Source organism: Cicer arietinum, chromosome 3 (genome assembly GCF_000331145.2).
Source record: "Cicer arietinum cultivar CDC Frontier isolate Library 1 chromosome 3, Cicar.CDCFrontier_v2.0, whole genome shotgun sequence".
In the NCBI taxonomy this organism is placed as follows: Eukaryota; Viridiplantae; Streptophyta; class Magnoliopsida; order Fabales; family Fabaceae; genus Cicer; species Cicer arietinum.
In genome coordinates, this window is record NC_021162.2 from 57,121,252 (window position 1) to 57,135,598 (window position 14,347).

The window sequence follows — 14,347 nt, forward strand, 5'->3', positions numbered from 1 at the left end:
GACCAAAAAAAGACTCATTGTTTTTTTTTTACTTAAAAAAAAACTCGCACGTTTTAGAGCAGTTATAAAAATAAAAATATTAAAACGATCAAAACGGAGCGAGTATACCTCAATAATTAGTAATTAATAATAATCATTGATGAGAATATCTTCCTCAAACGACAACCGGCTATTGCAGGTAAAATCCACTCATTATGGATATGGGTTGACTCACCTCCGCGTCAAAAGTCACTAAAAAACCTTACCGGCTGTTCCGGTCATATTTGGCTGTACTTGAAACCCTCTTTGTAACCTTAGTAGCTTGGATTCTCTGCTTTCTAGTTCTTGTCTTCGGTTCTGCTTCGCTTGTTGAAGATCCTCTCTCCGCTCTTTCCTTCATCAATTTCTAAGGTAACCAACCTTATTTCTCCTATTTTTCTTTGCTTCAATTTCTCTTTTGTTTTTTTTTTTTGTTTTGTTTTTTGTGTCTGGCTTATGTTTTTTTTAATAGTGATGAGTTTGTTGGAACAAATAATTTAAAACTAGGTTTTATGTGTGTTTGGTAACATGTAACATGGAGTTGTTAAGTGTAGTGTTAAAAATTGATGTTAAAGGAAAATATGCTGAATGAATTGAGGGTTGTGTGATGTTTGTTCATGTTGTTGATGATTATTATACCTAATGATTATTTCCTCAATATTATGATATATGAAATTTCAAGTGAAATTCATCTGAAAAGGTGTGTGTGATTGTGTGTATGAGTTGTGATGTGAACAAGGTTTTAAATTGCAGTCATGGTTAGTTGAATAGAGAATCTAATTCAAATACGGTTGATGTGACATCAATCACACGTTTGAATTGAGGTCGTAGAGACATCAAAAACCTTGATTTTACAACCTAAATTGTGATTGCTGACTTTATTTTGAAACCCTGATTCTGACTACATAACACTTGTGAAATTGATATTGGTGGTGGCTTTTGGATATCTAGGTGGATATGTGACACTTGGTGGGCATTTATCCCAATTTTTTTTAGAGGATCTTGTATGATGGATTGGGAATATTTTTCTGTTTTATTAATCTGCTCTATTTCATGATTTGGAATTTGATAATTCCTTTGATTTTTCAACTTTAGATTGTCTTGTTACAGGAGCTTAGACGATGACAAAGGGAAAGGGAACAGGAAGGACTTCAAGGGACGTATTGAAACCAGTTGATGACCGGTTAGTTTATCTATCAACACACTTTATGCTATGTTGCTAACTAATATGTTAACTAATAATCTAATATCGTAATACAAAGTATTTTTTCATATGACTTTATATGTCATTGTCCATTCGGGTGTTGGTTTTCTTGTGATTAACTTAACTAAATATAAAAGTGCTATTGATATCTGATTATAGATGATGGGGGAAACGGACATAATGTAGTGATGGAACATATATGTATATCTGTTGTTTACAGAAAGGTAGGAAAGCGAAAGGCTGCTTATAAACCGGAGAAGAGCAGCGCACCAAAGCCTACTAAGAAGGAGAAGAAGGCCAAAAAAGATCCCAACAAACCGAAAAGACCTCCGAGCGCTTTCTTTGTCTTCCTGTTTGTATCTCTGTTTTCTCCCTTTTCTTTTATAGCCTTTTGAAAATTATCTGACTTATCTGTCCATTCTTTCACAGTGAGGAGTTCAGAAAGACTTTTAAGGCAGAAAATCCTACTGTGAAGGCCGTATCAGCTGTAAGTTTACATGTTAAATTGGGTCATGGTGTATGGTGATGTATCCTTTTTGAATATGCAGCTAACAATTCTATTGTGTACTTTTGATTGAAGGTTGGAAAGGCTGGAGGAGAAAAATGGAAATCCTTGACTAAGGCCGTAAGCAATTCTATCTCTGATACATAGTGGCGGAACTTTAATCTTTTTAGATATTCTACTCCTCATAATGTCTTTTGATGCTCTTAAAGATAAATTTAAAGTTTAAATATGCATTTGGTCACCGCAAACATACTTTTATTTTTTATTTTTTATTTTAATTCCTGTAAAACTATTTTTTTTTTTTGTTTTTCATCATTGCAAATATAATATATTTTGCTTTTGTTCTTTGTTGTTTTGTTTTAGTCTCTGCAAAATTTGTTGATATTAGAATTGGTCCATGTGAAATATGTAGAATATTTGAATTTAGTCTTTCCAATACGAGCTGCATAAGGACTGAAACAAATATTACACACATTATACAGGGATCATTTCAAAATGAACAAATTTGGCTAAGACTAGAATAAAACAACAAGGACAAAAAAAAAAACAAAATATGGTATATTTGCAAGGACGAAAAACAAAAAATATTTTTACAGGGACCTAAAAAGTATATTTGTAGTGATCAAATGCATATTTTAACCTAAATTTAAATAGTATTTTTGTAGGTAGAAACAATTTGTTAGCTGTGAAATTACTACTTATATTGAATTTCACTGTATTAACATATGTGTATTGACCTCATTATATTGAAGAGGGGATTTATTCTGTCTTATTCTAACTCTTTTCATTTTGAATGTATAGGAAAAAGCTCCATATGAAGCCAAGGCTGCAAAAAGGAAAGTTGAGTATGAAAAACTTCTGAATGCTTATAACAACAAGGTAAGCATCACGTGCTCTGTGCTTCTAGTTCTGTTGTTTGTGTGCTTTGACTGTCTTATTTATACGCTTCACTTTTCTATAATGTTACTAGGCAAGTTCAGCGGATGATGAGGAGGAGGAATCTGACAAATCCAAATCCGAAGTTAATAATGAAGATGAAGCAAGTGCAGAGGTAGTCTAAGTTTTTTCTTCTTCTAGGTCAATTTTGTAAAGATTAATTAAACTCAGGCCAAAACCTGTCTAAATGGTTCATATTCTACTGCCTCCATAATGGTTTACCTTGTGTTATTTTTTTACCATCTTTCCTCGTTGTACAGGATGACCACCAAGACGAGGATGATGATGATGAGGACGACGATGATGATGAGGAAGATGATGATTGAGATTGGTGTGTATAAATTAAGATATGATGTTTCATTGGTGGAGGGAGGCTATTATATAGTTTGTCTCTGCATATTAGGATACTTTTGGATATTTGTGTTGGTTGAATATCTGTCTTGTCTTGCTGGTATGATATTTTGCCAGCTTCCCTCAGTTGTTAGTTATTGTACTTAAATTCTCCTTTGTGCACTGCTGCCTCAAATGTGTTGGCTGAAGTAATATAAATTTCTTTTTTATCAATGCTTTTGGATAATTTTATGTAGTTGAGTCACCTGCATATTTTTGCTTGGTTTGACGAGGCTAAATCGTTGCTTATAGTGGATAACTAGTTTGCATGGTCAAAGTAGAGCTGTTTGATGATAGTTTTTTTTTAGTATATATTTTATTAGATTATACATCAAGTAGCGATTGAGTATATAAGTATATAATATTTTCTCTTGTTTTTACCATCAATAGAATTTTTAAAAATATTATCAATAGTATTTTTTTTAAATATTATCAATAGTATTTTTTATGCCATTTTATATTTATCGGTCACTTCAATTGTTAATTTTACAAAATACTTCAAATTCATTCTACTAGTTTATATGCTATTACATAATTTATCTGTTATTTGTTATAAACTCATTCACTGTTTACTAGCTCTTTTGCACTAAATAGAGTCTTTGTATCTATAATCTATGAAACTTAGTTTGAATATTTTACATTTTTATCTCTCTCTAGTTCTTAAAGTGTAGCGAAATTTGATTTTTACATGATAATTTGGTTTGACATCTTTTGTTGCCATAATATTGGGGTTGCCTTTGGTCATGTTTATTTCTGTTTTGCTAATTTGTTTAAAAATTAAAATAATACGCTCAATGAGACAAGTGTGTTACTGTGTTCTTGGGCAATAATAAAATTATAATGGAACTATCCGAAGAACTGCAGTTGGCATAACATTTGCATCTTGCATTGTATTTATTTTTAATTTTTTATCAATGATCTTTTTATGCTGATAATAATTATAATTTTGATGTTTATCACATTGAAACTTGTTATCAATACTCTTTATGCAAGGTTTTGAAAAAATTATGGTTTTCGAAGAAACTAATCATCTACAAAGTTAATGGATACTTTGCACAAATAACACGTTTAATAAAAATTTGTTATTGATAAATGTAGAATGCATAAATTTACTACTCTAGTTTTTTTTCCTTTAATTTTATTGATTGAATACCACATACTTTTTTTTATAAAAAAAATACGAATTAAATGATAATTCTAATAGGTTAAATGCAATTGGTGCACACATTATATTTCATCTATTCCAAATTTCAAAACAAAGAATCAAAGTCTAAATTGAGAAGAAGCAAGAGAGAAAATACAAAACATTTACCTCGATTAAAACATATGAGACGTAATGAGATATGAAATCTGGACAACAAATGTTCACCTCGATTCAAATATGAGATGGAACAAATCTGAAATCTGGAGATGTAGTGGTATTCATTATTGCACCGTGAGGGGATTCTTTTTAGGGTTTTCAGAAGCGTTGCTCAAGTCAAATAGAGTGATATAGAAAAAATGACGAAACAACAAGAATTGATTAGTCACAATCCACCACGAACACCTTCTCTTAAATAATAAGGTTCAAATGAGAGTATCAAAGCGATGGAGAACAATCACTCGAAGAAGAGATTTTGAAACAAAATTGCAAACAAGAGCACAATAACGTTAAGGAAAATAATTCAAAGCACATTTTATTAAATCTACCAAAACTGTTTATGCGTTTATATTTATAGAAAAAATTAAATATTCTTTTTGACTAAAAGAAATTAAATATAAAATCTACCATATAAAGGAGAATATATGTTAGACCATATTTAATTAAGATTTTTCTAGAAGAAACTTGTAACATGGGTGAAATTTGCTGCTCCAGTTTTCGCATTAATATATTTAGCAAAAGAAATATATCTCCTTGTCAGATGTTTTTTTACTGGAACAAAATTCCTTCATTTCATCCATGACCAATTATATAAGGGGCAATGTATTCTGAAATAACAAAATAATTGAGAGCTAGCTAGAGAAGTGACCACCCTATAATTGCATGAGGGGTCTTTCCTTTTGAATGCTTTGTGATGCCACTCAAGTCCTTCTTGTCCTTGCCTCCACTACAACAGCTATGTTAATCAGTTTCCTTGCCTCCTCAATTTAAATTTACATGTAGATGAACAGCACTTTTATTATCATATGAAATTAAAATGCTCATTTTTATAAAAACTTTTTTATAAATTTAAATTTAAATTTTTTGGTAACATAAAATATCTACCAACTTTACCGAGGACTAATCTTTAACAAAGAACCGACTTACCACTTTTAGTAGAATCTCTGTTTTCAACTACATTTTTGTCAACCGTAAAATTCGAACCTTAGACCTTCCTTAAGGGATCAGACGGATTTTACGACCTTACTTAAGGGATCAGACGGATTTTACGGAATACGATAGATATTTCGTAAATCTCAGAAAAAATTGGAAAAAATATGGAGAGGAAGAGTTGAGAGAATTCGGAAAATAAAAATAGGAGATATATAGTTAAAAATGATATTATTAGGGATATGAAAAATATCACCCCTAACTATATTTAATTATATTACTGTGTACTCAACAAATCAAAACACAAATGCAATGTTACTTACTGCTTTTATGAGCAAAGAAAAATTTTGGACTATGAACTCTTAAATTTAATTCCAATGAAATTAAATGAGTATATATCAAGGGAATGTAATGACATTGAAACATGTATTTACAAATATAAGTTTGAATAAGCTTTCCACTAAGAGGCAACAAGAAGTTGTGATGATATGATGTGAATATAAGGTCTAGCAACAAGAGGCAACTTTTCTATATACAAAAATAGTCTTTTCAAATTCTCCTTGTTGATTGAATCAAGATCATCCATTTCATTGCTGTTCATGTAGATCCAAAGGTCACCAGAGTTTACTCTTTTAAGACTGTCCCGACAGAAAGGGCATGATTGAGATCTTGCATGCCTAAGCAAACAGAAGAAAAAAAGAGAACTCTTGAAATTGAAGAAGCCATAGTAAGATATATCTAAATTCCATAGAGTCCAGCCAGAAAGGAATATAAATAACAAATATGCTAGCTGATACAAACAACTACTTTCTTTCAAATTAACTAAAAACAATATTGAGGTCGGACCCCAAGGCAATGAGGCATAGTTAAGTGATTGAGCTTAGACGCTCGAAGCAGTTTGAGAGAGAGGGTTTGAGTTTAAATTCTGACTACTAACATGACATACTAACAACTAATATTTGTCTATAAAAAAAAACTTGTCAAGGCCACTAAAGCCCTTGCTTTAGACCTCTACCCAACTCCAATTAGTACTCTACATGGTCTCACCTAATTTTGATACCTAACAAAAATTGTATATATATGAAGTTTCCTCCCATAATTTGTTCAATCTAAGGCCTCACTTAGCTTTAGGCTTTGTCATTAAGGTTGTCCAAAAAAACAAACTGAACCGAACTGAATTGCACAAAAAAATCCGAACTGTGATGAATACTGAATAGTTCATGAATGAACTTAAACAGTTCAGTTCTTTGTGGTGCAGTTTGGTTGTTAGTTTTTTAAAGAATCTTAAAATTTAGTTTGGTTTGATTTTTAGTTTTTTTTAAAAGTAGTTTCAGTTAAGAAATAATGAAACGGTACATTGAATCTTTATACCATTTTGATTTCGGGACAAACAATTAACAGTTTGATTCGGTTTTACCGAATGCTGTAACGGTTCAGTTCGGTTTGGTTTTCTTCCAGGCCCTTTACTCAATTTGAACTTTTCCGAGAAAATAAATATCTAATGTCTTTAAAAAAAATATCAGTGGTCTTATATTTCTGGTCACTTAAACATGTTTCAGGAGGATGAATTACTTTTCTTCCGTCGAGATAGATGAAAAACTTGTTGAGCAATAGGACTACAAAATGCAAAATCATTTAGAATCTACCTCTGACATTATAACAAAATGCTAAATGATTTATTATCATTAGAAGTTATCTTCACAAAAAAGAAAGGTAGTCATAATTAACTCACCAGTCGCGGTAGCATTTCATACACATTGAATGATTGCAACTTGGCAGTACAACCATGCTGTTCATCTCCATGCAAATACCGCATTCTTCTTCTCTTTCTATGTCGATTTCATAGCTTTTTCCTTTGATTATTAAATCTTTAGGCTTGTACCTAGTAGCACACAGATGTTTTTGTTTCCTATCGTCAACATCAGTGATTCCTCTCTGAAGTTGCAATAAAGAGGGAAAGATCACACCTGTTAATATACATTTTGTAAATGTAATAATCACATTTGGATTGTGAAACACTTTTCTTAAAAAATGGTGAAACTAATGAAGCTTATCACATGATATAGATTTAAGCGGCGGCTAACAGCTTTTTATTAATATGATTTTTCACTTCTTAGTTTGGATTAGCTTCTAACTTGTGGAAACTTGATTAATATTACTATGATTCTTCACTTAGAGAAAAAAATCACTATAAGCTTATAGGTATTTATGGAGAAGTTGTTTACAGCTTACTTTCATAAGCTCTCCAAGATCGCTTATGAAAACAACTTATAACTTAGATGAAAATAATTTGACTTTATTTTATCTTTTGTTATTAAAATAGCTTACAAATAAGCACTTATACTTTAAGCACTTCATTAAGTTGTTTATCCAAATAGGGTCTATATCTTTTTCCATAAGTACTTGTTGAGAAATTTACCAAACCGACTCTTGGTAACACTTAACACTTACCATAAAACTCCTTCAAACTGGCTTTTCTTTCATAAATAGACATGGTTGTCTTCCCATCCTTATAGGCCTGTGACAAACCCAACATAACATGTACATCATTCACTAGCATGACAACAAAACAATAATGTCGTTCATGTTCTGCACTATCGTATATGATAATTGATTGTATGTTTGAAAGCAATTTTCTAATATGAAACACAAAGTAAAGAGGAAGGGAAAGCACCTTGTATATAAGAATTTTAAGCAATCCTAAGGCTCCAGCAAGGTGACAGTCAGTCCACTGAACAAAAAAAAGAAGGAATTGGGCAGCCGAGCTATAGGACAATCTCATTTGAAGGCAGGCTCCGTCCTGATCACTTGGATAATCCGAAGCTCTGATTCAAAAAGAATCGTTAAGACAATAACTTTTTTAATTATATTTGGTAGAGAATTTCAATATTGTAACATTGAAGAAAAGGTGCACTAAAATTTCAGAGATAAGCATTTAAAGTTGGCACATAAAAGCTTCTCTTTTTCAAGTTGGTGTGCTAGTGTTCAAACAAAAAATTAAAGGTTAGATCTTGGAATATCAAGATACAAATAAAATTGGAAATTAATTAGGAGTGATAGAAAATTTATTATACTCATCCTTTTTCTTTTGTAACATTCTCATATATTGGCCTAGTAGCCTAGTATTCTGCTATGTTTTTCAACAATCTCATTCAAAAAAATGCAAATTTCATTTATTAAATATAAAGAGAAATGGAAAAGGTCTTTCAGTTTCCAATCCGGAGTCATTTCAGTGAATCATGGACATATTTGACGCAGTAATGCAAATTGAACCGTCAGATCAAAACCGCTCGGTCCAAATTCCAACTTGGTAAAATGGGTCCAAAATCCAAAGTCAGAATTGCGTGAATGCAGGGAATACAAATCAGTCGGTTTCGTATAAAACCACCGACCACCATTCAAAATAATCATAAAAAGTTGTACTCTAGTTAACTTGATTAGGGTCTTCTTTACAAAGAAAGGATGCAAAATTGTGTAAACTGAGGCACCCCTCCTACGACATTATGGGAAAACACCAAAGAATTGGAGTGCCTGATCTCCATTAAAATGGAAGAAACAAAATAAAACATGTCAAAAAGAGGTTCAATAGATTAGGAAAAAAAAACTATAGAAGATCATGCCAAAGAATTCCTTTTTCCCCCCTCCTTTTGATCCATATTCCACATTAAACATATAAACCTCAGCTATCAGCTTTAACTAGAGTATGAAATATTGATTAATCCATCCCCCCTTTCCTTTATTCAACTTAATTTCCTAGTTTCTCTGTGTAAACCGGGTATCCTTCGACAACTGCAGAGACTAATCACTCGATCAAAGTAGGACCACACTGGGCAGCAAATGTCTCCCTCAATTTTTTTAATGCTTTTGCACTCACAGGGATGGATTTGAACCTAAGACCTCTAGTTAAGCTGAAAAACACTCGAAAAATCTCATCAAAGCACTCTTAGATACTTAATTTCCTATTTTGCCTTCTACAATTAAGTCCTCACCTCAACTTCTCAAGCAGAAAATTCACCACTCTCTTAATCTCTTGCATCATCTTTAACAATAAGGAAATTAATTAAAAAATAAAAAGAAAAATCATAACATTCCTAAAATGACAATGACACCAACAAAACACACAAACTAAGATAAAATAAAACAACATGGAGTTCAAAACCATATAATAAATAAAATATGTGATATTTAGGTAGTATCCAAAAATCACATAATTCAATATTCATAACAATAAAAAAATGGTTAAGATATGAAAGAGATGAATGAATGATTACAGTGTATTGGCAAAATGGATATCAGCTTCAAGAGCTTTAAGAGAATCCTTGAAAGACTTTCGCATCTCTCCTTTTAATCCCTTTTCTTCTTTCTTCCTTCTTTTGATAACAAACCCCATTCATAAAAATCTCACACAAAAACTGTAGCATTTAATTAAAAAACCCATTAATCTATAGTAACCAAATTAATTAATTAATTAAATTTAATCTTATAAGAAATAAATTAACCAAACAAAAAAAAACAAGTACCACGTTTTTTTACCTGCGAAAGAGCATCGTAAACAACAACATCATGGTACCAAACCAAAGTAGAAAATTGAGCAAGTGTATGAGATGTAGAGAGAGAGAGAGAGAGAGTGAATTGAGATTAACGCACGCAACAACGCAACGCAAGAATGTGTTGGGTATTCACTTGAACTACACGTAACTCATTCGTTTTGTACTTATATAATTACACTTGTCACACAGTATCAGTTTTTGTTCTTGTCAATTACCAAAATGCCACTACCTTTTTTCTCTACTCATGCAAGATTTGTTTCGTTACTTTCTCCGTTATCGTTGTTTCTACTCACGACTAATTCTCGCTTCTTTTCATCTGCTCTTGCAATTAATTAATCACTTCATTTTGTATTATAATATATTAGACTCTGTACTCTAGTGTATTTTTTTTATTTATGATATAACTATTCATTATACGCATGATGATTGATATGGATAAAATTTGTGTTTATTTAAATAATATATATAATAATAAATCAAAGTTTAGGATTATTAAGAGTTTTTTCCTCATGAAATATATTTTATATTTCTATGAATAAAAATACAAAAAATCTCATCAAAATATATGTTACGTAACTACTATTCATATAAATATTTGATAAGTTAAAATGCAAGTTCAGATTTTGGTGTCATTTTCTCTACATTAGTGCGTATAAATTTTGCTGGTATTTTATCATAATAGTGTAAAGGGTGTAATGAATTGAGATTTTTAGAGAATGTCTTGTTGGGTCACGAGGGTGTTATGAGATTATTACATTGAGTTAATTAAAACAATTGAATTAAATATCAAATATTCACTAAAAACTCTGACACATCAAGTTCATAGATATTCTATGTTTAATATCTATTTTTTTTATTAAATGTGAGACTCTTATTCACATTTAATATATCAACATATTTTGACAAAAAAAAATCTTAAAGATATTAAAAGAATATGTTAGGATGAATATATACATTTTAAAATTTTGAATAATTTTTAATATATTATGTTTGATAAACAAAGTTGGAGATTATTAGCTAACTTGAATAGTCTAATCACTCAACTCTTTAAAATTAAATATTTTTCTTAATATATATATATATATATATATATATATATATATATATTGTCATAACCCTAATTATGCTTGGAGGAATATTTAGAGTTCAAAATTCATGCTTCAAGAAGGAAGCAAATGGTGCATTGGGTCGGTTGCTAGTATCCAGTTGTGGGATGAGAAGTGATTATAAGCAATAGCTCCAAGTTGCCTAAATATCTTCTCAAAGGTGTTGGAATACGTTTAGATAAAATATCCTTGATATCACTATATTTAGGCAGAATGTAGAGCTATCGAGGAAAATAACATTTGTAGAAGGCATAATTAACGAGTTTTATATTGATTTTTAATTAAAAAAATTATTGTTTTATTGTATCACTCATATTTGTACGATTCTTTTAAAATTAATTTTATATAATATTTTAAAATTAGTTATACGATAGAGAAGAATAATAAATTAAATGAATTGACCTCATAAAATTGATTTGATAGATTGAATTATTGAATCAGTGTAAAATTAATTTATAAAATTTATGTATATCATGAAGTCACTTAACTATGTGTACAATCATTTATATAACCGAAAATATAGTGTACAATTGCGTCACGATAGCTCTCAAAGAGATTGTTATTAATTAAAAGGGGTAATGGAAGCTATTAAAAATAAGGATAACGATCGATTTGTCGGATAATTTAATTTAATTAGTTACAGTGCATGTAATACCTTGGAATCAAATTTTAATTAATCACGAAGGACATTTAAGACCATATATTTGCAAGTGATGTATTGAATCAGTTGTTCAAGAAGCTACATATTTCTTAATCATTTGGATTTTCAAATGATGGTTGATTCTTGACAAAAATAAAATAAAATGATGGTTGATTGAAACATATATAAAACATTTCAAATTTTGATCCTAATGGTAACAGCTACCGGTTCCTATTTTTAATTTAATGAAGCAAAAGAAAATTATTAAGAAGAAAATATAAAGGGTATTTTAACCATGTTTTTTTAAATATTGTATTGAATGTATTAGTTTAACCAGAAATTGGTTACTTCGTCCATTGGTTCAATCTTTTTGAATTGTAGTGCAATTAAATAAAATTTGAATTTGAATTCTACTTGAAAGTTTATTTTAGAGTGAAAAAAAAAAATTAGTGATTAAAATATTATATTTAATTATTATTTTTTTCTTTTTTCAAATACTTAAACACTTGAGAAAATCCAATCTCATTAAATTTAATAAGTTTGGAATTCTAATTAAAGTTTTTTTAGTATTACTTACTGATAATTTAATTTAATTGTAATTATATCCATTTAACAATGATCGAAGGTTTTATAGATCATATTTTTGGACTATATTTTTAAACATTAATTCCATTAAAGAGATTGGATGAACGTTACATTAGACCATTTTTATATATAAGTGTTTAAAAGTCATCCTAACTATATGGACAGTCGACTATACTTCGTGAAAGTATAAATTAAATGTCATATTGATAATAACGAAAAACAAATGTGTTACTCAAAATTCAATTTGTCAAAGCAATCAACTTGTTAAAATAATATCAATCATGTCTTAGTTTAAGCTATAATGACAAGAAAAATCGTTAACTTATACTTCTGAAGAGGTTTGTGATACTGAATCGTAAACTTAAAATTTCAAGAAACTTTTAAACAATGATCCACAATCTATCATGTATCAATGTGGTCCATTTTGATTTGTGCATCCAAGTGAGCATCTTTACGTGGCCCACTAGTTTTAGAAAATAACCAAATACTTTAGTTGAGAAGATACACTCATTTTTAGGATTTCAAATAGGAAAATTATACAAGATACCACTTTGATAGATGATCTACCTTGGACAATGTTTAAAACTTAATTAAAACTTTAACGATGATCACGACCATACTTGTTTAAAGTATAATTTAATGGTTCTTTTCGTTTTTACGATTGAGATAGTAACTTGATTGATATTAATTCGAGACGAATTGAGTTTTAAAAGACATTTTGTATTTGTTCTTTTATTTGACTTCAATGAATCATTATCTCGATCATCAAAACTAAAAAAATCATTAAATTATATTTTCAAAGTATCATCGATCGATCGTGATTAATATTTTAAATAACTTTAAAAAGCCTTCAAAAATAACCTATAAATGTGAATATAAAATCTATATATATTCTTTTTACCCTACCCAAATATCAACGACACAAAATATAGGGTAAAGAAGAGAAACCTAACTAGTGAAACCACAATTTCCTTTTAATATAACAATTGTTGTAGCACGGACAGTTGGCAATTTCTTAACGATAATACTTGGCATCGCATTAACCACTGTTTCAGGGTACTAGTCTAACTAAAGTGACCATGTATTAATTAAAGAAGCGATGATTCAAACAATTTTATCTTGGTGACAATGACATGCCAACCCCTTATTAATTAGCAATGGAAGAATGCAGACTAGTAAGTAGTAGTTAAATGTTGCTTGCACTAGACTTGTACCTTTTTTATGCGTGTAGATGATGATCTAAATAGGAAAATTATATGCGATCCACGTTGATTGATTTTTAAATTTATCGGAATTTCGAAGACATTTATCAAAAAAAATTAATGGTTTTATTTATTTTTACGATTGAGATAATGATATAGTTAATGTCAAATTTAGTTGTAATTAGAGTCAGTTTTTTAACTTGAAATATCTAGACCCTGCACATACATGTGCTAATATATTTCCTATTCTCTTTCAATAGTTTTTTTTTAATTCAGATAGAGCATCAAAATTGGTTTTTCCTTTTATTAATTGTGATTTCAAGAAAAAATGTTAAAGATATTTGGTTACTTTGAATTGAAATTGATTATATCTTCAAGCTTCAGTTTGCCTAGAAGTGATAAAATGCAGCTATTAAACATTTTTTTGTAGTCAAATATTCAAATATAAAAAACTTTATGTAAAATCCAGTTTTAATTAAATCATTTTTTTAAAATCAAGTTAATTTAAAATCACACATTTGTCAAATGCACAGTCAAGCACTCTCTTAATTCCTTGGTTGCTCCTGGATCTTTGTTGCTTAATTCCATAAAATAAAATAATACAAACAACTGAAAAATCAATGTAAGCATTTAAATTTTTTGCAAGCTTGGAATGGAAAAGCAGTGACAAGAAGTTATCCCTTCAAGTAAATGTACATTTTAACTAAAGGAGGAGCTAGTTTTTTCTTTCTTCATTTAATTGCTCCAAAGTGAATGACATTATTTGTATTATGGCTAAAATATATCATGACATTATATCCTATTGCATGCTAAATTGGAACACCTAGTTGGATATTTAAATTGCATTACAATACAATTGAGCTTAGGAAGTGGATGTATCTATCTTTCTATTTTGATGGAAGAGATATGAATTGAAATGTG

The 14,347-nt window shown here is 29.8% G+C and overlaps 2 protein-coding genes across 3 annotated transcripts; one reads left to right on the top strand and one right to left on the bottom strand.

Annotated features, from left to right (window-relative positions):
* Nucleotides 1–250: 250 nt before the first annotated feature.
* On the top strand, nucleotides 251–3,227 carry LOC101509802 (high mobility group B protein 1). Of its 2 annotated transcripts, none has more exons than XM_004492375.3 (8): nucleotides 251–390; nucleotides 1,114–1,201; nucleotides 1,443–1,574; nucleotides 1,652–1,709; nucleotides 1,803–1,847; nucleotides 2,529–2,606; nucleotides 2,698–2,778; nucleotides 2,924–3,227. In XM_004492375.3, exons 2-8 carry the CDS (start codon nucleotides 1,140–1,142, stop codon nucleotides 2,987–2,989), a joined length of 522 nt encoding a protein of 173 aa, XP_004492432.1. In that variant the 5' UTR covers nucleotides 251–390; nucleotides 1,114–1,139; the 3' UTR covers nucleotides 2,990–3,227. The 2 variants fall into 2 exon arrangements, with proteins under 2 accessions (XP_004492432.1, XP_004492431.1); XM_004492374.4 differs by having other exon boundaries at nucleotides 1,129–1,201.
* Nucleotides 3,228–5,703: 2,476 nt separating this feature from the next.
* On the bottom strand, nucleotides 5,704–10,020 carry LOC101510339 (E3 ubiquitin-protein ligase AIRP2-like). The gene is made up of 6 exons (XM_004492377.4): nucleotides 9,877–10,020; nucleotides 9,615–9,755; nucleotides 8,018–8,168; nucleotides 7,795–7,861; nucleotides 7,076–7,310; nucleotides 5,704–6,020 (listed from the first exon to the last, which is right to left on the bottom strand). Exons 2-6 carry the CDS (start codon nucleotides 9,731–9,733, stop codon nucleotides 5,804–5,806), a joined length of 789 nt encoding a protein of 262 aa, XP_004492434.1. The 5' UTR covers nucleotides 9,734–9,755; nucleotides 9,877–10,020; the 3' UTR covers nucleotides 5,704–5,803.
* Between the last annotated feature and the right edge of the window lie 4,327 nt (nucleotides 10,021–14,347).

Coding starts and splice junctions, on each gene's coding strand:
- LOC101509802 (XM_004492375.3), top strand. CDS start 1,140: ATGACAAAGGGAAAGGGAACAGGAAGGACTTCAAGGGACGTATTGAAA. Junction 1,575..1,651: donor AGCGCTTTCTTTGTCTTCCT/GTTTGTATCTCT, acceptor ATTCTTTCACAG/TGAGGAGTTCAGAAAGACTT. Junction 1,848..2,528: donor GGAAATCCTTGACTAAGGCC/GTAAGCAATTCT, acceptor TTGAATGTATAG/GAAAAAGCTCCATATGAAGC.
- LOC101510339 (XM_004492377.4), bottom strand. CDS start 9,733: ATGGGGTTTGTTATCAAAAGAAGGAAGAAAGAAGAAAAGGGATTAAAA. Junction 8,169..9,614: donor ATCCATTTTGCCAATACACT/GTAATCATTCAT, acceptor TTTTTGAATCAG/AGCTTCGGATTATCCAAGTG. Junction 6,021..7,075: donor ATGAAATGCTACCGCGACTG/GTGAGTTAATTA, acceptor CTGTTTGCTTAG/GCATGCAAGATCTCAATCAT.